The following is a 23,717-nucleotide window of genomic DNA, read 5'->3' on the forward strand; positions in this document are numbered from 1 at the left end:
AAAAAAACCACAATTTAGCCAAACAAAGTATTGTAGAGTTAAAAAAATGGAAATTTAACATTATTTAAAAAATACTAAATAGATACATCACTCCATTAAAAAATATTTCATAAATATATGAAGAGATCAAACCATAAAATGTTCTTAAATCTAAGGCAATTAACAGCATAGTATATGGCTGATACATGTTGAGGTTTGACAGTAAACAACAAAATTCTGTACATAAATTATCCTTCAGTTAAATAAATTGTTTCAGAAAAAAAACAATGTAGTAATGTCTTGCAACAAGATAACACATTTTAACTTACATTGGAGAGTGACTTGTCACCAGCCTAAAAAAATAAAGAAAATTACCTTAGTATTTCAGAAATCAAATTACAGACTATATCTAAATGACAGCCTATGTCAAGACATAGTCTGGCATTTATGGTTCACTGTATTTCTGCTATTGTACTCCAAATAGTTCAAAAGCAACATGTACTGAGGAAATTTTTTTTAAATGCAGGACTAAAAAATATTCTTTTTCTCCTTAATCTTGGGAATTTTCCCAATACCAGGAGGCCAGTATACTTGTCTCTAATTTTCCAGAAACATTTCTCCTCTTCCATTTTTTTAATGTACCCTTATTTTCTTTCACTCTCTCCTTAATACCCACAGTATATTCAAGAAAATTTTGTAGTGTCCTGTGTCTACCATGGTGTGTTTTATTTATTTAGTTGCCAATCCATTACTCACTTGGTTTTAGGAAGGATTTCAAGTAGCTTACAAAGGCATATAAAATATAGCTATATACTATGGGCTAATTCTTCCCTAGTCATGGTAAATGGAGTTTTGTTTTGCTTTTAACCAGAACCTACATGCCAAGTGTAAATGGTATCGTTTCTTTCTCTGGATACACAATCCATCAATAGACTGTTATTCCACGACCCTCCAGTCCCAGCATCCCAAAGCACCTTGAACCTATATTATTTTCTCCCAAATGGCCAAGTTAGAAGTTGATATGATGATAGTAACTACAAGAAACAATAAAATCAGAAACAAAGATTACATAAATAAGAGAAAAGACTTAAAAAAAATTATTAGGAGCCGAAGTTTCTTCTTATTTAGGTTTATGTTTGAGGCAAATTCAACTTTAGATGAAGAAAAATTTACACTTACCAGCAGAGTAGGAGTTACAAAAGTGAGGCAAGGGTTTTCCATGCCGCCATAGGGAAAGGATGGCGGCAGGACCAATAGGTCATACTGCCCCCAAATATATGGGCCTCCCAGATCTTCTGCAATTTTAAGCATAGATTCAGTCTGGAAAATGAATGCATATATATTTGTACATCTTAATCATTGCCATAATAAATTTCTTAAAAGTACACATTGCTTTCTATGAAGGCTATAAATTAATGATGCTATTTTAAATGAAAATGATACCCCCAAAACGCATCAACTGCAAACTCATATAAAATAAGATACACTATTTGACTCTTTTACCACATTACTTAAAACCATTCATTTCATACTCAAAATCTTAAATCTACTATCTATCACTATTATTTAAAAAGGGTAACTTTATGACCAACCTCAGAAAATTCATAAGCAGACTTTTCCACCTGCTCTTTCTCAGACCATACCAACGTCCTTGGGCCAATCTGCCTGCAAAATGAAAAGGCTCAATAAAAATGAAATTCAGGCCAAATTACTCACCTGGTTCTAGGAAAGATTTAAAGTGTCTGCACACAAATCCTGACAGGAGTATGATTTACCATGTGCTTATGGGAAGGGGGTGAGGCTAAGTGGTCTTTCTGAGGTACAAACCTCCTGTTGTACATATGGCAGTAAATCTGCTTGTCTATAAAGGGGAGCAGCTTGAGCCACGTGAAAACCTAGACGTTACGTGCCCCCAAAGGTTAGCTCACTGGCTCAAGTAAGACCCTTAGGGATCTAGTTTCTTCCCTCAATCTTACAACTGTAGAAACCTAGTCATGGCTCAATAAGAGATTATTCTAGAATAGGAGTGGATGTAAACTCTGTTATGCACTTAAAGGTTGATTGCTTTTATAGAATAGACAAACAGAGAAGGAAATACTGTCAAATGCTGTAACGGTGCAATAAGGCAGTTACTGATGGACACATACTCTCATACTTTTATGAGGTGTCTAAACCAGTCAAACTCAGTGAAACAGAAAACAGAACAGTGGTTACCAGGGACTGGAAGGAGGTGGAAATGGAGCTGTTGTTTAAAGAGTACAGAGGTTCAATTTTTCAAGATGAAAAAGTTTCGGAGATTTGTTTCATAACGACACAAGTGACTACTGAACTATATATTAAAGCTAGTTATTGTAATTTTGAGTTTCTCTTTTAAAACCACAATTTAAATAAAAGGAAGAAACAAATATAACTATATATCACATATAGGACTAGAACTCAAAAAACATTTTTTTCATCTAAATTTCATCTTGAAAATTGTATGCAATGCAAATCCCAAACAATAAGACTTTGCCTTGATATTCTTCCCCAAAAAGGCAGCGGATTCTAGGGCAGTGCCTCTCAAACATAAAGGTGCTTACAGTTATTTGGAGATGTTTGCGCAAATACAAAGCTTGATGTAGTAGGTCTGGGATAGGATTCAAGGACTTGTATTTCTTTCTCCTTTTTAAAAATATTTATTTATTTGGCTGTGCTAGGCCATAGTTGCAACATGTGGGACCTAGTTCCTCAACCAGGGATTGAACCCAGGCCCCCTGCATTGGGAAAATGGGAGTCTTAGCCACTGGACCACCAGGGAAGTCCTTGCATTTCTAACTAACTCCCAGGAGATGCCAAAGCTATTGGTCTGTAAACCACTGTGAGTAGAAATGGTAACAAGGGCTATGTAGTATAAATTAATGAGAGCTGCAATAAATTGTCTAGTAGCCACATTTTTTTTTAAAAGCAAGATGAAGAGGGTGAAATAGATTTTAATACTATGTTTTGTTTAACCCAATATATCAAAAATATTATCATTTGACATATAATCAGCATAAAAGATTGTCAGTAAAATATTTTGCATTCTTTTTTTTTCATATTAAGTCTTTAGAAATCCAGTGTGCAGTTTACACTTTCAGCACATCAAGCCTCATGTGGTTAGTGGCTGCTCCTCCAGACAGCAAAGTTCTAAGCTACAGGGGCTCCAACATCAGATGGCCTAGAATGGATCCCAGCTCTGATATTTTCTAGCTATGCTACTCTGAGCCAGTTATTTAAACTTACTGAGTTTTTTTACTGGTAAAATGAGAAAGAGTAATTGTATTCATTTCACAGAGTTGTGAGGATTCAAGAGGATGATGCACTGGAGAGTGAAAATGAAAGTCGCTGAGTCGTGTCTGACTCTGTGAACCCATGGACAATACAGTCCATGGAACTCTCCAGGTCAGAACACTGGAGGGGGTAGCCTTTCCCTTCTCCAGGGGATCTTCCCAGCCCAGGGATTGAACCCAGCTCTCCTGCAGTGCAGGCAGATTCTCTACCAGCCAAGCCACAAGGGAAGCCTGATGCATTGGAGCTGGTACCTAATGAGACCTGCTAATTGGCAACTGCTATGACAATGATGATTATTATTTAGCAAGTGCCTCCTATATGTCAGGAGCTTTACACATGTTGGGTCTATCAATCCTCACAAAAATCCTCTGAAGTACATATGATTATTTCTAGGTTTTAGGTGACGAAGATAAAACCCCAAAACCTTCAGCAGCCTCTGAAGTGAGATGTGAGTATGTCTTGGTGAGTATTCATCCTGATGCTCACAGATGCTCAACCTGAGAAGTGAGCTACCCAGGGATGTTCATAGTTAACTTCGAGAGCTGGACCAGAAGCTGTGTTTGCCTGACATGTCCAACACGTCCACATTTCTGGCAATTTGAAGAATGTGATTACTATACAGCCATTCTTAGTTTTCAGTTGTTTAGAAAGAAAAACAAACAAGAAATTAACAAAAGGGCACTCCAGCTGCTGGTATGGAGAAGGCAATGGCAACCCACTGCAGCACTCTTGCCTGGAAAATCCCATGGGCGGAGGAGCCTGGTAGGCTGCAGTCCATGGGGTAGCGAAGAGTCGGACATGACTAAGCGGCTTCACTTTCACTTTTCACTTTCATGCACTGGAGAAGGAAATGGCAACCCACTCCAGTGTTCTTGCCTGAGGAATCCCAGGGACAGGGGAGCCTGGTGGGCTGCCGTCTACGGGGTCGCACAGAGTAGGACACAACTGAAGCAACTTAGCAGCAGCAGCAGCTGCTGATAAAACTTTAACAAAATATCTTATATTTCTGTAATATTCATAGGCTTCCAAGAGCTTTAAAATAGTTTATCTCATTTATTGCACATAATCACCCAATGAGGTAGGAAGGGGGATGTCGTAATTTGAAAGATGAAAAAATGGAGGTTATGAGGACTGACTTGTTTAAACTTGTTTTAGACACCAGATTAACAGTAAGAGTATGCTCATTCTCTAATACTTGGAAAGTCCAAGGGGTGACTGGTAAAGATCTTTTAATTTAAAATTAATTTGTGATTCACATTTCATGATTAGATTTGAATATTTCTAGAGCTGTCAGCTTATTATCTTGGGAAACACAAAAGTGATCTAACAATAAATCCTGACAGAGAGTCAAGACACCTAAGGTTTGATCTTTGTGTATACTTCAAAATTTGTTCAAAAGCTCACCTGCTTTCTAAAGCTCCAACAACCAAAGCAATCAGGTAGCAGGGGATTGGAACCTGAAGGGGCAAACAAGACACACAGCACATGCTCGAATTAGTGATTTAGAATGTTAACAGAATAAGACAATTCATATTCAAAAGAAAGTTTCCTTTCAAATCTCCAAACATTAGTGTAGATTACTTTCTTTTGGTACTTCTCAAGTGGTTCCCATTTTTGAGGGGTCTAGCAGTTCAAAATTGTAATATAAAAACTTTCAAAACATCTATTTCCCTTTTGGGAAAGGAAGGAAAGCTTCTGAAATGTGAAAAATATCTGCACAGTATTACAAGGTACATCTTAAGCATTTCACAAAAATTAACATAGAAGAAGGCAACTATGCTTTCCTCTTTGTTTGGTCCTTTCTTCTTGAATTAAAAAATTTCATTTTAAATTGCTTTTTTGAAATCACTCCTGGCATATTTGAGAGACACAAAATAATCCAGCTAAAGGTTTTGGAATCCCAGAAGCTGGTGTGGGGACAAAATTGTCCACTGTGATTCAATTACAAGTTCTGCTAAGGAGGATGGTTTTTAAAAGCATTAATGTACACACACACAGAGACAACACACACAGTTCATTAAGAGTCAAAGAAAGAAGTCAAACTACCAGCTACCTAGGAATTGTAACTTAAAGGACTGTAACGGATTTTTGGTCTAAGATAGCTCTTCCATCTGTGAACACTATGCCAATACATACCCACAGTTTGGTACCAGGGCAGGTCAAAGTAACTGAGAAACAAGAAAACTGCTACTGACTGAGATGAGCAAAAATGGCATCAGGCACACCCCTACCATACCCTCCCAGCAGCCTCTTTCTTCAATACAATGTTGCAAGCAGAACTAAATATTTCAAAAGAGCAAAAGAAAAAAGGCAGAAGCTGCATTCTAAATTCTGAAATATTTCAAAAGCCATTTTGCTTTCCAAATGGGAAGAAGGTATTTGGAGTTCACCACCAACTAAAACACAAAATCTAGACCCTAAGATCTTACTTTTTGGCTGAATCTGTAAATTTTCCTGCTCGGGTCTTCTGGGTCAGGTGCTTCTCCATCACGAATGGCACTCATAAGTGCCACCAGTTCTTTGGGGACAGACACCTAATCGAGAAGAAAAGTCATTACCAGTTATAAATAAAATGTTCTATGTAAAATAACCTCTTCCGCCTTCTTGACTCTTGATCCAGTAGACTATGAACCCAATACAGCCATTCGTTATCAGTTTTATAAACAGAATTAGCAATATGTAAAACTGGCTTCTTTAAAAATGAATGTGAAATATCCACCTATTCATTCACCTATTCATATTGAAAGCATTTGGTAGAAACTAGATTAAAATCCCAGTTCCACCATTTACTAACTGCATGGACTTGGGTAAATAATCCTCCTGAGCCTCCATTTCCTAAATCAACAAGGGTCATACTTCATAGAATTGTTGCGAGGACTAAATAACCTAAATTTATGTTACTTATAAAGAACGTACATTATTTATTTTAATCATTTACCTTTATTATGTTAATAATTTTTTGACCACACCTGGCAATGGCAGGCACCGGGCCTGATCCCCTCTATACCCTCAGGAGATTCAAAAGGATGTTATACTCACTTTAGAACAGAGAATACAGTTCTGAAAATTTTAACATTTAAAACATAAACTTAAGAGTTACAAAATTCTACTTTTAAAATATCTTAATTTATGTATTTTTGGCTGTGCCAGGCATTCTCTAGTTACGTCAAGTGGGGCTGCTCTCTAGTTGCGGGGTGCAGGATTCTCATTGCAGTGGCGTCCCTGGTTGTGCAGCATAGGCTCCAGGCAGGCAGGCTTCCGCAGCTGCAGCATGCAGGCTCAGTAGCCACGGCACAGGCTTAGCTGCTGCGTGGCATGTGGACTCTTCCCTGACCAGAGATCGAACCCGTGTCCCATGCACTGCCAGGTGGATTCTTATCCATTGTGTCACCAGGGAAGTCTCACATTCTACTTTTTAAGGGTCTTGAGTGTGAGGAACTTAAGCTTATTGCTGAGAAAGGTGAAATAATTTTCTCTGGAACCTTGTATGGAGAAGATCCTTATGGAGCAAACCTATGGTCATTGATGTGTGTACCCCAGCTCCATGATTCTGAAAGTGCTACTTCTAGTGAATGCCAGAATAAAGGACCATCCCCTGAGTATTAGTGACTTAGCAAGCATCCATTCCAACAATTCTGGACTTTCTTGTTCTGTCTGCACGTAGTAATGTTAGTCGCTCAGTTGTGTCTGACTCTGTGACCCTGTGAACTGCAGCCCACCAGCCTTCTCTGTCCATAGCATTCTCCAGGCAAGAAAGCTGAAGTGGGTTACCATTCCCTTCTTCAGGGGATCTTCCCTACCTAGGGATCGAACCCTGGCCCAGCCCTCAAAGCTGTTACTACAGCGAGCACAGAATCAGGAGCTCCAGAACCAGCGCTGCTATAGCCACAGATCCTGGAGCTAAAAGCCTAGACACTACTGTGGTTCCACTTCCTCCCTTCATTTAGGCAGTGATACGTCATCCAGATGAGAAAGCTGAGGTGGTGAGGTCACAAGACTTGCCCAAGGTCATGCAGTGGTGGAGAAGATCCCAGATCCTGGGATTCTTGGCCTCCAACTACAGTTTCTGCAGCGTTATGCTCAGGGTGGTTCGGTGGTAGGACAATGTGGGAATCAAGAAGTTTCCATAAATACTAGATGGTCCTCAGTTCCATTTGCCTAGTCTGAGTAAGTCTAGCCTCTGGGATAGTATTTATTAATTATAGTCTACCTTTTCGTAAAAGGGTTAGCAGTACCTACAACAAGAATAAGTTGGAAATGCATACAAATAAGTCTGTAATATACGCCCATCAGGATACCTAGATAGATATTTACATGGCTAGTTCCCAGGTGGTGCTAGTGGTAAAGAATTCACCAGCAATGCAGGAGACAGAAGGGATGTGGGCTTGATCCTTGGGTCGGGAAAACCCCCTGGAGGAGGAAATGGCAACCCATTCCAGTATTCCTCCCTGGGAAATCCCACAGACAGAGGAGCCTGGTGGGCTATGGTCCATGGGGTTGTAAAGAGTAGGACACGACTGAAGTGATATGCACAAAGCACATTTATAGAGCATTTAACCCTACAAATTTTTTCAAAGTTGAAAAGAGTTGCTCCCAAATTCTTGATTTTAGGCCTAGAATTCTTTTTTTGTATATGTTTATTTATTTTTGGCTGCACTTGGTCTTGGTTGCTGCGTAGGTTTTTTTTTCTAGTTGCAGCAAGAGGGGGTTACTGTTCATTGCAGTGTGCGGGCTTTTCACTGCCGTGGCTTCTCTTGCTGCAGAGCATTGGTCTAGTTGCAGCTCCCAGCTCTAGAGACAGGCTCAAGAGTTGTGGCACACGGGCCTAGGCGCTCTGCAGCATGTGGGATCTTCCTGGAGCAGGGTTCGACCCTGTACTGGCAGGTTGGTTCTTCACCACTGATCCACCAGGAAAGCCTCTGAATTCTTTTAAAAATCAGAATGATACTCATTTCCCTTTTCCACATTTATGTTTGAAACTGCCTTTGGAACAGACGTTCAAAATGAGATCCATTTTTCTAACATATTTCAGGCAGAATTTAATAAGTAAACTATTGCTAGCTAAAAGAACATTATTATCTCTGCTTATCATTATTGACTTATGTGGTTCATTTTGGAAACATAATCTGTGTTCATGGATTGGAAGAATTAATATTGCTAAAACATCCATACTACCCAAAGCAATCTATAGATTTAACGTAGTTCCTATCAAAATACTCATACAGAACAATTAATTCAGCTAATAATTTCAGTAATAGTTACCTCTGCACTGTAGGTTAATTTCACAGAAGGAGTGTCCTGGCAAGGAAGAATAGCTCTACAGTGGATAGCCTGGGAGAGAGAGGGAAAAAAGAAACAGCTATTTCCCTGACTCATAAGTCATTAAGAAGTCATTACAATTGCAGCATTGTTCTTAGATCCGTTCTTTTTAAAAGTAAAAATGTCTCACATTTCTTCAGTTCTTTTCAAGTAGCAAAAGGAGATCTGTGGATAAAAAAATCTAATTCCCCCTTTTAATGTATGCCCCACCCTCACATTTCAGCTGGAGCATGAAGCAACGTTAAACAATGATTCCTGAGCAATAGTAGCACCCAGTGAGAAGTTGTTAGGAACCCTGTCGAAAAAGGGCTCTTTAGTGAAGTAAATTTGAGGACCATGGCATGTTACATGACTGTCTGGGAGAGTCACCAGGAACACTGGCTTTCTGAAGGCTCTGCAGAGACCCAGAATAAAGAAACCTGTTCAAATTCTTATACTTTTTCCAACACAAAACCCACTTTCTTTTGGTTAATTATGACAGTCTAATGGGATGCCAGTTTCCTGAGAAACATAGCTTGGACAATGCGGTTAAGGTCTTGACATTTTGATCTTGTGGCAAGCCTTGAAAGTAAACACTAGGAAGACAGGAGGGAGAAAGAAAAGTCTCTTTTAACACCATCTAGACATATTCATTCACCTAATAGGTAAAGCATTTCTTTGCTTCCGCATCCATCTGTCAAAATGATCAATTCCATCAAGAAGAATGACCAGGCTACCTACGATTTCATACTCTGGCCTGTTGTCAGATAAGTCTGCATCTATTGCTGGTGAGCAAAGGGAACCCAGCCTCACTGAGCTGGAAGGGACACTGACACTCACCTCTCTCTAGGAGGTTGTTACAAATCCCAGACATACTTCACACCTCTGCAAACTTCCTTCTATCCTCCAGACACCAGCTCTTTTCACTTCAGATCTAATAGATTCTCCAAAGATACAGGAGTCCAAGTGACCTCACCTCTAGTTGGATTAAGTAGAATAGAAGAACCAGGTAGTCTGCTCTCCCCAGACAAGGTTCTAAGACCATGTATTCAGGCTTCCTTAAAGGTCCCTGGTTATGTGACTCCACAATGCCAGGGGTGAGGTTTATGTGTATTTCACTGGATAAGACCAAATCCAGGAAAATATGCATAGAGAACAGCTATAAGCAAACTCATTAAACAAAATCATGTCTATGTGCTTCCTATCAACTGTAGTAATTTAACTGAAATCGCTTTCCTCCATTTCAAAAACTGCTTCCAACAAGAAATGGAATAGAATGTTCAAAATTCACATTCTTGTGACTCACAGATCTTTACGGACATTTCGTAACAATTACTGATGAAAATCAGATAAGAGATGGAGTGTATAATTGGTACATTCTTGCCTAGAACATGGTATCTCTTCCAGAGTAGTGAACTGAGGGTTTCTTAGACAAAAATAAAACTTCAATTGGCAATAAAAAGTAAACATTGCCAGCATTGCTTCCTTTCTGACAGACCTGTTTTCAAATGTGAGCCTAGCATAGTGCCTTACACAGAGGAATATTTAAAGGATTAAATATGCAGAGTACCTTACACAATGCTTAGAAATATAGTCAATGTTTAATGAAGTAAATTCTTTTCATTGTAAACTATTTGATTGCTAAAAGAATTAGTTTTGTTTCTTTCAGGAGTTTGACATGTATCATTCTTGTGACAGACTATCTCTAAGTATGTTCTTTATTTTTAGTTTTTAAACAGAAAATAGATATAGTCTAAATCATATCATCTTAATGGTACATTAATATATATACATAATGTGTACATTTGTAAAGGTGTAAGAAAAATCTGGAAAGGCTACAGACCAACTCAGTTGTTATCTCTGGACAATGGTATCTCGAGAGGAATGGGAAATCTGATCCTTCCCTTTATTGTTAAGCAGTTTTCATAACCAGTACATATTCTGTTTAGCAGTGTTTTTCTTTCATTTTAAGACCGTTTATTGAGTGTCCACTCTATGCCAAGTTCTATGGTAGGTGTTGAGGATATGAATATATTAATAATATGACCTAGATAGTCCAGCTTAGCTAGACATATTTCAAGTGAAAGGAAGTTTTTTTTTTTTAAGTAATATACAAATGTATTAATGGTGAGAGATATAAATGAAAATCTATGTAGTGTTTATAAGATGAAATACTATCTTAGGTAAGACCCCAGTATCCGTAAGACCACTGTCCACTTTGCTTCAGTCAGTTGCATGAGCTGGGAATAACAAACCATCCCAAGTCCTTTTTACCTGGCACTGACTAAAGAGATAGGGGTGCTCTTTCCCAGAAGTTTGTTCAGGAGTGAGCCACTGAAGAGCAGAAGATTTTGGAGATGTCTCGAAAGAAATCTCTATAACAATTTCTTGATTTCTGTATGAAAGGAACAAATACATTAGTAGTATACAATTCAATCTAACTAAAATTTTAATTCATAATACATAAACAACATGATATACACCAAATAATATAAACGGAATTTTATGAGGTCTCATTACTGCTTGAGAGCAACTTCTAGGAATGTTTGCCTTGCGTGCTCTTACCTGAATGTCAGCCTGTGAGTCTTTTTTTCTACATGGTAACTGCTTATGAAGATGTAAGAGGAACTAATACTAGGTGAATACCCCAGCTTTTTTTCTGTGATACCAGGTAATCTTTTACAGTGGTGGGAAGGTAGAAGAAATAACTTTGGAATGCTGACGACCACTGCAGGGGTGGCAGAGCATAGCACAGGGCAGTGCTAGTTTGTAAACTGTTGCTGGAAGAGTTAAGTCAAGAACTTGAGAGTAAATGTTCATGTCTGTTAAATCTATGATAAAAGCAAATGGGTTTGTATTTAATCTCTTCTTCCTAGTAATTAGTTTTTACTGCATTTTACACAAGTATTAGCCTGTGGTGGACTGGAACTAACAAAAACTGGGTCCTTCACCCAGATAGATTGAGCAGCATTGTTAATGAAGAAACAGCAGGAGCCCTGGAGACCAGTGGCTGTGCTTGAGTCCTGACTCTACCACTGACTGTGAACTTGGCTGTGCTATGAACTTGAGCAAATTATTTGACCTTCCTATGCCATAGTTGCTTCATCTGTGGAATATGGTTAAATGGGAACAGAAGATATGAAAACACTGGCTGCTACCAGGTGGGATTAAATTGACTTTGTTCTAGGCCAATGGTTTTCCACCATTTATTCCCTCCCCAATATACCAAGGAGTGGGATATAGTCCCAATATGACAGCTCTGGCTAACTTTCTTGAACAAGTTACCTTCTCTCTCTGAGGTTCCCTTTCCTCATTTGTCACTTGTATTAATCGAATAGCAATGACAAACACATAACCATTTCACCTAACCACTTCTACATACTAATCTTGGGATAAGCGCTGTAGATGTAATCTTTAATCCTTATAGTGCATGCATGCTAAGTTACTTCAGTCATGTCCCTTTGTGACTGTAGCCCACCAGGCTCCTCTGTCCATGTGATTCTCCAAGCAAGAATACTGGAGTGGGTTGCCATGCCCTCCTCCAGGGGATCTTTTCATCCCAGGGATCGAACCCACATCTCTTACATCTCCTGCATTAGCAGGCAGGTTCTTTACCACTAGGGCCACCTGGGAAGCCCAAACCCTTATAGTCACCCTTTGTATAATGTAGATCATGCCACAAAGGGTTACTACAGGGATTATAAGAAAGAATACATCTACAGCACTTATCCCAAGATTAGTACATAGAAATGGTTACGTGTTTGTCATTGTTATTCCATTAATAAAACTGGCCAGCCTCCAGCGAGGAGGTGAAAAATACACAGCTTATAAGAGCTTCCCAGGTGACCCTGAAATGCTTCCTTAAGGCATTCCCACCATCACTCTAGGTACTACTAACATGATGAGTGAAGAAGGAACAGTTATCAAGTCCTATTTTTGAGTATTTTATACAGTGAATTTCTTTAGTATCTTAGGAATATATAATTCTCACTATAAGCTTCGATCTGAACAGCAGATTGGTAGGAGGAATGTACCAATTACTACATACACACAAACTAGAAATAGGAAATGAAAAAACTAAAATAAAAATACATATTCCCCTTATTTAGCCATAAAAGAGAAAAATGAGAATATCCATACTTGCACATAGCAATAGGAAGAGAGATTTCGATTGGTGATCCTTTATAACTTTGTCTTTCTCCAAGAGTATATTTGACTTCTTGTCCATTGATGACCACTTTTTCTATTGTGAGGTCCTTTGTATCCAGAATCTAGAAATAAATCAGTATTTTTAGATGATAGGAAAATTGTTTTATGCACTGGAAAAACTAAATGATAGTTACAGCCTTACTACAATTTCAGATTGGAACTAGTTGCTTTAAGACAGAGTAAGATACAGAGTGAAAGACAGGAATTGAAGGAGTTGGCAGTTAGCACAGGTCCCAATCCACCTTCTCTAAACTTCCCCTCTACCGTCTGAGCTACCAGGGAAGCCCTGGCTTTAAGTAAGAGTCAGATCTAAATGAAAATGCCTTTGCTTCTGTCTCCTAAAACTTCTCTACTATGAAAAATCTCATCTATAACTTGTCTTTCATCATGACTCCTCAATATATATTACCTTGTATTTCTTCCTACAATTCATATCGTCCTACTGCTCTGTACTACTTTCATAGATCCCAAAATTAAAACAAATCTTGGTGCTTATTAGGCAAATAAGCAGACTGTACATCACTGCTTTGTGTATCTAGAGAAGTCCAACCTGGTTATGGCAACTCTGACCAAATGGCCCTACAGAGCAGTGGTCTCCAGCCTTCTTGGCACCAGGGGCTGGTTTCACAGAAGACAATTTTTCCATGGACCAGGGGGGTTGGGGGGGATGGTTTCAGGATGATTCATGCACATTACATTTATTGTGTACTTTATTATTATTACATCAGCTCTACCTCAGATTATCAGGCATTAGACCCTGGAAGTTGGGGACCCCCGCTACTGGGAGATTGGGAGTGCTTATCTACTTGCCAGGCAGATTATCTGCTTTGGGCAGGAAGGGAGTGGCAACAAGTGTCTGAGGATTTTCCATCCCGATATTCCTCTATCTAAGCTCTAGAACCCATACCCTTTCATTATCTCTCAACTAATCTCTTGTTCTAGAATTTTCAATCTTCCTATGCCACAAGCCTGTTTCCAAACAACTTAAAGCTTCCAGCTTCCCGTATTAATTTTAAAACTTCACTCAATCCTCTGCCCTCTCTGATAACTATTCTACTTTTCTCCTTCCTTCCTTAAACTCCAAGGGTTATCTATGGCTGCTATTTCTACTTTGTCATCAATCTATCCTCCCTTTCTCCTCTTCAGTCTGACTTCTAGTTTTTGTGCCACAGGAAGGGCAGTCCTCCTGATCAATAGGTCTTTTCTTTTCAGTAGCCTGGACTCTGCTGCTAATGGCCCCAGTGGACTGTACCATCTGTTTGAAGCCCTTTCCTTGGCTGCTTTGAATTCACACATCAGTGATTCTCCTCTTTGTCTAATACTTTTTTCCTTCCGATCCTTTCTAACTACAAAATCTAGATATGTCCCCATGCACTAGCCTTGGGCTTTCAGTTTACTTACCGTATTCTTCAGCCCCTAGTTCTTGCTCATTCTCACATCTTCACCTGGAACCTCTGTACAGGTGACTACCCATCTCTTTCGCAGCTGCCTCCCCTCCCCAGGACTTCAGCAGGTATCTCTAACTGCCTGGTTAACATTTCCATGGGAAATAGCATCTCATATTCAATAGGCTCCTAAAGATTTTTAAAAAGCCACGCTTCTGTACCCTAAGTTTGCTTTCTCTCCTGTTGTCTCTATTCCATTGATGGAACTCCTCAACTTACCTAAGGTTTGAAACATTCAAATAATCCACAGTTGGTCCCACTTCCCAATCCCACATAGCCAATTAACAAATTTTTCTTTCACACTGTCCTCATACTTTTTTTTTTCCCTTCTACCACCACCCTAGGTCAGGCCCTGTGGACTTTCAGAACTGCTCACTATCTAACCTTCCTACCTCTGACATCTTTCCCTTGCAATCTGGCCTAGAATAGCATGGGGAGTTAGACTGCCAAGAAACAGTCACTTTCCAGTCCCCTCTCTTTTGGATCAGTTAACTGGGTGATAAGTTGAGGAAATTTCAACAATTTTACTCTTATCTAGAATCAAGAGTTTTTGGCTGGGAAGAAATTTCCATCCTGGTTTTATTATCTTTTCCCTTTCTTTTTCTTTGTTTTTTAAGAGCAGCCAAATTTGTTATGAGTATCATCAGTTTTCCTTCCAATGGGCAATTATTATTTCTTTTGGAGTACTCCCTATTTCTGGGGAGTCCCTCAATGGTTGCCCTTACTCTAAATTAAATTATCTTCCCACTCTTGCATATTCAGAAATACTGGATTTTATAGCTTAAGAATAATAAAGGTACTCCTTTGCTCATATTCCAGTACTTGTTTCTGAATATCTGATTTGTTGTAAAAACTTGATGGGAGTATCTTATGTATATAAACTACTTATGTTTATACTACTTTTATAACCATAAAGGTTTCCCTGGTGGCTCAGTTGGTAAAGAATCTGCCTGCAATATGGGAGACCTGGGTTCAAGCCCTGGGTTGGGAAGATCCCCTGGAGAAGGGAAAGGCTACCCACTCCAGTATTCTGGCCTGGAGAATTCCATGGACTCTACAGTCCACAGGGTCACAAAGAGTCGAACACAACTAAGTGACTTTCACTTCACTATATCCATAAGGGTGAATCATTTGGGTCATTTCCCAGTGGAACATATTCTATTTTCTGTATTGCCTAAACTTTTCAAGTCTGTTCTGAATCAGAAGACTGTTTTAACTATTTTTCTGTGAAACCTTTTCAGTATCCTCTGTGTTTGTTACAGCAGCTGGCCCAGCTTTCTCCAGCAGCACTTACTGTGCCACATTACAAGGTTTTGTTTTATCCATTAGACTGAGGGCTCTTCAAAAGAAAAAGAATGTTACTTAGGCTTGCATTCCCAGGGTTTAACACAGTGCCAGAGAAACAGCAGGTGCCAATTAATGCATGAAACAAGTCCTGGACCAAGAGAAAATAGGAAATGCAATGTTTAAGCTGTGTATCTCAAGTCCTAACCTCAGCTAGCATTACCAAATTACTTAAGAAATTCCCCTTCAAATTTCTTTGATAAGTGTTATTAAGCAATTGATCAAAAATAGAAATAAGAAGGAAAAACAAAGGAAACTGGATAGTTGGCTAGTTGGAATTAGCAATCTAAAAATCTTCTCTTGAAATTTGCAGAATGCAAAAGAACAGGCAGGCTTTTAGACTGGAACTTTGAACAGACATAAAATTTAAGCGTCCTAACTCTAGCTTACTCAGGCAACAGAGGTAAAGGTTTAATTTTTATAAATAGGAGTGCAAGGTCATATTAAGCAGTGACAAACTCTCTTTACTAAAAGGAGAGATTGCTTTGAAAGAGGACTTCAGTTCAGCCAATCCTGCCCGGGCAAAGCTGTCTGCAATAATAAATGACAGCCTGGCATTTCAAGCAGACAAAGTACAGCCTATAAGGAAATAGTTGTGATCTTGCTTATAGTACTTTGATTTATTTATTTCCTTATAGTACTTCTGGGGACTACAATACATAGAGGAGTCCACCTGTTTTTCAAACCAGAATTAGTCTAGGAAAATGTTAAATAACAAAGTAAGAAGGTTAGCAGCTTTATTGATTCATATCAATGAACTCAAAATACAGGTCTATTACTCAAGCAGGTAAAAGTCATAAAAGCCACCAACTCTTATCTAAACTTACTACTACACCCAGTTAGTGGATCTCACAGATTTTCCCCTATCAAGCTTACAATATACCTTCTCTGTTGCTTATTGCTGGGCTGTAGTGGCTATCACCCGGAGAAGGCAATGGCAACCCACTCCAGTGCTCTTCCCTGGAAAATCCCATGGATGGAGGAGCCTGGTGGGCTGCAGTCCATGGGGTCTCCGGGAGTCGGACACGGCTGAGCGACTTCCCTTTCACTTTTCACTTTCATGCATTGGACAAGGAAATGGCAACCCACTCCAGTGTTCTTGCCTGGAGAATCCCAAGGACAGCTGAGCCTGGTGGGCTGCCGTCTATCGGGTCGCACAGAGTGGGACACGACTGAAGCAACTTAGCAGCAGCAGCAGCAGTAGCTATCACCACACTATGCAATATATGTGGCTAGTTTTCTTGTTCCTCTTTTTTGTAAAAATCCTTATCTTTGAAATTCAAATATTATCAGACACCTTGAGTAAGAACACTGAAAATAGGCTATGTTGTACAGATAAAATAATAACACTTCACAAAGCCAAACAAGTTTTTCATCATTCTGGTGGCTAGAGAGCTTGGAGAAGTCCTTATTTTCTAAGAAAGTGCAATATTACTTGCTGCTGGGAACCAACTATTAATCAAAGCTTGAATGTCCCACCCCTCCTTAAATTATTCTCAGAGAAGGGTGATAAGAAGCAAAGGTAGGAGGAACCATGAATCGGAGACAGCTGCACCTGGAGTTATAAAGCAGAGACAAAGTATTACAGCAGGGCTCGGAATTCTAGGGGGTTTTAGAACTGACAGGGAGATGGTAATCGGTCATATCCTGTAGATCTGCAGGTTGAAATAAAGGGGCCTGGGAGGGAGAGGTGGGACTGAGAATCTGCAGGACAGAGGGCCTGAGACTTAGCTGAGGGTGTGGACTGAGGAAAGTGGGCTGGGGACTGGAAGAATTCTGGGGCCTGAGGAGGGAGTTCTGGGCTCCAGGCCGAGGAAATGGGGAGACTACAGGGGGCGGCTTTAGCGCTGGGAGCTAGGATTAGCGGGGAAAGAATTCCTGCTAAGATGAATCTTGAGGGCTGGGTGAGGAGCGGGGCGTGGAATGGGCACCAGGATGTGTCCAGGAACTGCGAAGGAGGCTTTGGGGGAAAGCAGTGCAGGAGAAGGCAGGTATACAAAGTGGGTAACGAAAGAATGCAGAGACTCCAGTTGGGTTGGGAGGGATTGATATGGGATGCGTAGGGGGCTGAAGACCGGGCACTGAGAAATGAGTGGAGGCTGAAGAGGAGGTGTACAACAAGGGTTGTGGGCTGCGGAGGAGCATCTACGGATGCGTGAAGCCGGCGGGGGGCAGGCACGAGGAAGGGGCCGAAGCGGGTGAGAGACGGGAGACGTGTAGCCAGGGACAGGCGGGCACCCGGGAGCATGTCCCACCGTACCAGGCTGCGCAGATTGTCCTCCTGGGACTGGACGGTGAGCGCGGCGGTCCCGGTCAGTACCCGGCGAGTAAAGTCGATGCTGCAACGCAGGTGCAGGTGTTTGGTCTGGCAGACGGACGCCGGGGAGGCCAAGGAGCACGTATCCACTACCTCGGGCATGGCTGTGAGGAGTCCCGATGCACGCGACCTGCACCCCAGCTCTCAGCAACCAGACTACTCCGCTGAGCGCGAGAGAAAGGGAGAGTGAGGTAAAGAGAGGAGGAGGAATTCGCGGCGTCCGCTGGGAAAGGAAGTTCTTTGAAGTCAGCAAAGAGTAGGGTGTGGCATTGGTGGAACTACAAGTCCCATGGTGCAGTGCGACAAGGCGTGCGCTTTGCTCTCTGGGAGTGTGTGTGTGTGTGTGTCGAGGGGTGTAGAAGTGGATCGATAGTTCTCCCAAAGTGGGAGGAGGGGAGAAAAGGAGGGGAATGGAAGTTAGAGGAAGGGTAAGCAGATGGAAATAAGTGAAGGCTTTTATTTTAGTTCCATTCAACTTCAATGGAAGTTGCAATAGCAGTAAAAGAAATGTCAGGCCTACTGATGATTGTGGGTCATGAGAGAGGCGGGGTAAAAAGAGATAAGGGAACTGTCAGAGCCAGGCTTCTCGTGCAATTCCTCGTTAGTATAGTGGTGAGTATCCCCGCCTGTCACGCGGGAGACCGGGGTTCGATTCCCCGACGGGGAGGTGCTGGAGCTTTTCGTTTTTTCCTTGCAGGGTTCATGCAAACATTTCAAAGGCTACTGTGAAAGAGAGTGAACATCAAGGTTTATATTTAAAAACCGTTTTGTGTCTGCTTTCCATGTCAGCAACCTCGTATGTACATTTCCAGGCCCTAGAGATCAAAATGAAAATAAACCACATTCTCATCTTAGAAGCTTAGAACGATTACCTCAGTATACTGCAGTGAGAGAATTCTATGATAAAGGTGTGCAGTGGGCGCATAGGGGACACAGAACTGGGGCCTACTGAATGCGGGGAGGGGGTGAAGGATGACTCGCCTGAAAAATGAAACCTCAGAGTTGAAACTGGGAAAATTGGAGAAGAATGTGTCTCGAAGGACTTTGAACAGCTGGACCTTTAATCTTGAATGCATGAATGGAGTACTCACAGAAGAATTTTAAGCAAGGGAATGACATGGTCAGACTCATGTTATTAAAGGAACACTGGTAGCATTCAGAGAATGACTGTGTGTATGTTAGTCTCCTATCTGACTCTTTACGACCCCATGGACTGTAGCCCCTCAGACTCCTCTGTCCATGGGATTGTCCAGGTAAGAATGCTGGAGTGGGTTGCCATGCCTTTCGCCAGGGGAGCTTCCCTACCCAGGGATTGAACCTGGACTTCCTGCATTTCAGGTAGAGTCCTCACAGTCAGAGCCACCAGGGAAGCCCCAGAAAATAGGGATGAGGCATCAAAACCAGAGTCAGGAGATTTGGAAATGGCCAGGCTTCCCTGGTGCCTCAGACGGTAAAGAATCCGCCTGCAATGTGGGAAACCTGGGTTCAATCCCTGAGTTGGGAAGATCCCCTGGAGAAGGGCATGGCAACCCACTCTAGTATTCTTGCCTGGAGAATTCAATGGACAAAGGAACCTGGGGGGCTACAGTCCATGGGATCACAAAAAGTGGAACACCACTGAGTGACTTTCACTTCACTTCTGCTGCTAAAATAAATAGTCCAGGAAGAAGATGCTGGGGGCCTGACATAGGTATCTAATAAGTAGAGATGGAGAGGAAAGAATGGAAGGAATACTTACGAAATAAGTGGTGTCACATTAAGAAGGAGCCTAAGGTGATTTGTCAGATTCTAGGTTTCAGTGGTTGGGTAGTCGTTAACCAGAAGTAGAGACTATGTGAAGAGGACAGACTTAAGTGGGAAAGATCTAAGTTTAACTTGGGACAAATGGAGTTTGACAGTGCATGGGAGTCAGAGTGGAGGCATCCTTGAAACATTCTAGGGAAGGTTCAGGTAGGTATGAGAGTATCATCATGTGATGAGTGAAACTATGACAGTGAGTAAACTCAGCCCAGAGATCATGTGCAAAAAAAAGCAGTGAAAACAGCTGGGAAGCTTGGAGCATGCCAGAATTTTAAGAAAAAAAGCTAGAGGATGGGAGGAATCCTTTCACGGTGTATATGTATACCAAATCACCACACGCACACTTTCAATATCTTAACATTTTATTTGTCAATTATACTTCAATAAAGTTGCATTTTTTGAAAGGTGGGGGATGGTGGTACTAGAGTAAAAGGAACTCATGAAATAAACTAAAAAGAGCCAACCAGCAATGTCAAATACAGCCTAGAGGGCCATTACAATAGGAAGTAAAAAGTCTTCCTTGAATTTGGCAATGGGATGGAGGTGGGAAGATGGTGGTTTTGTTGACTTTTGTGGTTAGTTGAAGGTGGATGACAGAGAGCAGCAACTGCGCAATAAAAAGAGTAGAGGGGAAACAGAACAGAGGCTGCTCTCTCAAGACCTGTGGCCAATGTGAGAAGGGAAGAAAAATGAGGAATAGCAAGGAGTATAGGAGTATTGTGCTGAGAAAACGTTGTTTTGTCTTTAGAGAGAGGGAAACTTTAACATGTTTAAAGGTGAAAGGATTTCTAGAGAAGCTGAATTGAGCAGTTGGAGAGCACTACATCTCTCCGATCTGTATCAAAGTGATCTAGCAATTAAATTTGGCCCCAGCCACAGACAGAGAGGCTATTCAGTAGGGTATCCTTGTGTTGGCCCCTGCAAGCCAAAGGAGAACAAAATGAAACCTCTCAAACTATGAAATCCAATACCTTACACATGCATAAATCCTAACTCCATAGAGCCTAAGAATCCATGGCATGATTGGCATTTGCGAACGCATTTTGAGGCCTAAAAAGTGTTCCTGGTGTCACCAAATCTAGAGTAACAAATACAATGCACTAGAATTGATTTAGCAAAAGAATATACAATCAAATTATCTTCCAGGTGGAGAAAGGATAGTTTGTTTTACTAAGAAAATGTCAATATCATCATCTTCCATTATTAATCACCAGGAATGCACAGAGGGTATGCCTCTGTGTTCAAGAAGAGATATCCACAGACAACCACATATGAACCCCTCAAACAGATTAATAGATCAATCAAAAGACAAATATAATTGTTTTCTATGAAACCCACGGACACCTAAATATAAAGTGTACAATAATAGCAATTCACAAATAGGAGTGTCATTCATATCTAACGGTAGATTGAGTTTTTTAAATGAAGCTTTCCATTGCTTTTCTAAAATGAGGATACTATGAGGGTGTATATGCAACAGGAGATTTACATTATATATATATATTTTTTTTTAAGGTTTATTTTATTTTTTGACTGTGGGAGATGTTTGTTGCTGCATGCAAGCTTTCTCCAGTCGCAGTGAGCAGGGGCTGCTGTTCGTTGAAGTGTCCCGGCTTCTCACTGTGGTGGCTTCTCTTGTTGCAGAGCACAGGCTCTAAGCAAGGAGACTTCAGTAGTGTGGCTTTCAGGCTCTAGAGCACAGGCTCAACAGTTGTGGCACCTGGGCTTAGTTGCTCTGCAGCATGTGGGGTCTTCCCAGATCAAGGATTGTATCAGTATCGCTTGCATTGCAAGGCAGATTCTTAATCCCTGAACCACCAGGGAAGTCCTAATTTTATATTTTTTAATTTTATTGAAGTCATCTGGTCCCATCACTTCATGGCAAATAGATGGGGAAACAGTGGAAACAGTGTCAGACTTTATTTTGGGGGGCTCCAAAATCACTGCAGATGGTGACTGCAGCCATGAAATTTAAAGACGCTTACTCCTTGGAAGGAAAGTTATGACCAACCTAGACAGTATAGTAAAAAGCAGAGACATTACTTTGTCAACAAAGGTCCATCTAGTCAAGGCTATGTTTTTTCCAGTAGTCATGTATGGATGCGAGAGTTGGACTATAAAGAAAGCTGAACACCAAAGAATTGATGCTTTTGAACTGTAGTATTCGAGAAGACTCTTAAGAGTCCCTTAGACTGCAAGGAGATCCAACCAGTCCATCCTAAAGGAGATCAGTCCTGGGTGTTCATTGGAAGGACTGATATTGAAGCTGAAACTCCAATATTTTGGCCACCTGATGCAGAGAGCTGACTCAGTTGAAAAGACCCTGATGCTGGGAGAGATTGAGGACAGGAGGAGAAGGGGACGACAGAGAATGAGATGGTTGGATAGCATCACCGACTCAATGGACATGAGTTTGGGTAAGCTCTGGGAGTTGGTGATGGACAGGGAGACCTGGCGTGCTGCAGAGTCGGACACGACTGAGCAACTGAACTGAACTGACAGTTGATTAACAATGTTGTGTTGATTTCTTCTGTACAGCAAAGTGACTCAGTTATATGTATACACACACATATATATATGTATATATGTGTATATATATATATATTTTCATATTCTTTTCCATTATGATTTGTCACAGGACTTTGGATATAGTTCCCTGTGCTAAACAGTAGGACTTTGTTGTTTATCCATCTTACATATAATAGTTTGCCTCTGCTAATCCCAAACTCCCATCAAAAGGAGATTTTACTAAGGATGAAAAAGATTATTTACGTAAAGTTCTATGAAAAGAAATGCACACATATTTACAGAGCATTACGAACAGTAGGTACTTCATCTCTACTGTTCTATGACTCTACCTGGTTGTTGTTGTTTAGTCGCTAAATTGGGACCACATGAACTACAACACGCCAGGCTTCCAGTCCTTCACTCCCTCCCTGAGTTTGCTCAAACTCACGTCCACTGAGTCAGTGATGCTATCTAACCATCTCATCCTCTGCCACCCTCTTCTCTTGCCCTCAATCTTTCCCAGCATCAGGGTCTTTTCCAATGAGTCAGCTCTTTGCATCAGGTGGCCAAAGTATTAGAAAGAAAAATTCTGGGAGTAGAGAATTCTCAAAGTTAATTCAACACTGCACACACTCCTTAACAGTTTGCCTTGCTTCTTTCCTCTCAAGATTATACATTTGACACATAGAGAACATTAATATATATTAATGTTATGCATTAATATAAATAAATATATATTAATATATATAAATATATATATTCCCCAATATATATATTTCTTTTCATCTTTAAGTGGTAAAACCCTCAATGTTTAGCTGGACACATGGCCTCTCAGAAGACTGCATTTTCTAGCCTTCTTTGAAGTCATGGCCTGTAACTATGTTCTGGCAGAATTGTCAATTATGACTTTAAGAAAGTGTCCTTAACAAAGACTTTTAAAAAAGCACTCTTTAAATTCTGTTATGTGGAATGCAGACTTGTCTGGCACTCTGTCGTATTGTATCATGAGGTTGGAACCATTCTCGAAGGTGGTGGAGCTGCAGCATAGAAGGGGTTGAAAGTGTGGGTTGTAAGTAGCCAGTTGTCTGGTGATCATGGAAGGCCCTGTGGACTAGATTCTTTTCCCTGAAAGAGCAATAAAATTCTGCTTCAAGACAGTTATTTTGGGTTTTCTGTCATCTCCTGGGAATTCAGTCTTTACCAAGACACCTTGTTTCAGTTGGATGAGTTTTTCAGTTTTGCCCCAGACACTTACCTTTGTCCATCCATTTGTTACCACTTATTTTGAGCTATTACATGAGTTTGAAAAAAATGATCAAGATAGGCTTTCTTCCTTCTATCTTGTGTTTTCTGCTGCAACATTTTTTCTAATCATCTCACTACCCTGTTTAAAGCCTTCAAGTTCCCATCAATGTTTGCTCTAGATGTTCTCTACTTTTTGGGAGATGTGGCCTAGGTGTGGTTCAGTGAAGACTGAGCAAGGAACAGACACAAGAGGTGTGAGACCA

The 23,717-nt window shown here is 40.7% G+C and overlaps 1 protein-coding gene and 1 non-coding gene across 3 annotated transcripts in view; one reads left to right on the forward strand and one right to left on the reverse strand.

Moving 5' to 3' along the window:
* The window catches only part of LTA4H (leukotriene A4 hydrolase), a 32,745-nt gene extending 14,309 nt beyond the window's left edge, over positions 1-18,436 (reverse strand). The window contains exons 1-9 of one of the 2 annotated variants that reach the window (XM_069585098.1): positions 17,845-18,436; positions 12,727-12,857; positions 10,861-10,981; positions 8,551-8,619; positions 5,718-5,822; positions 4,693-4,745; positions 1,572-1,644; positions 1,159-1,299; positions 309-332 (exon numbers count right to left, since the gene is read on the reverse strand). In XM_069585098.1, coding sequence (XP_069441199.1) covers positions 309-332; positions 1,159-1,299; positions 1,572-1,644; positions 4,693-4,745; positions 5,718-5,822; positions 8,551-8,619; positions 10,861-10,981; positions 12,727-12,857; positions 17,845-18,003 — 876 coding nt within the window. In that variant the 5' untranslated portion in view covers positions 18,004-18,436. The remainder of the gene's footprint in view (positions 1-308; positions 333-1,158; positions 1,300-1,571; positions 1,645-4,692; positions 4,746-5,717; positions 5,823-8,550; positions 8,620-10,860; positions 10,982-12,726; positions 12,858-17,844) is intronic. The other variant, XM_069585097.1, reaches the window with a different exon arrangement.
* A 60-nt stretch (positions 18,437-18,496) lies between these two features.
* Positions 18,497-18,568, forward strand: TRNAD-GUC (transfer RNA aspartic acid (anticodon GUC)). The gene has a single exon. It is a non-coding gene; the product is annotated as a tRNA-Asp (tRNA).
* Positions 18,569-23,717: the final 5,149 nt, after the last annotated feature.

Source organism: Ovis canadensis, chromosome 3, assembly GCF_042477335.2.
Source record: "Ovis canadensis isolate MfBH-ARS-UI-01 breed Bighorn chromosome 3, ARS-UI_OviCan_v2, whole genome shotgun sequence".
Taxonomy (NCBI): domain Eukaryota; kingdom Metazoa; phylum Chordata; class Mammalia; order Artiodactyla; family Bovidae; genus Ovis; species Ovis canadensis.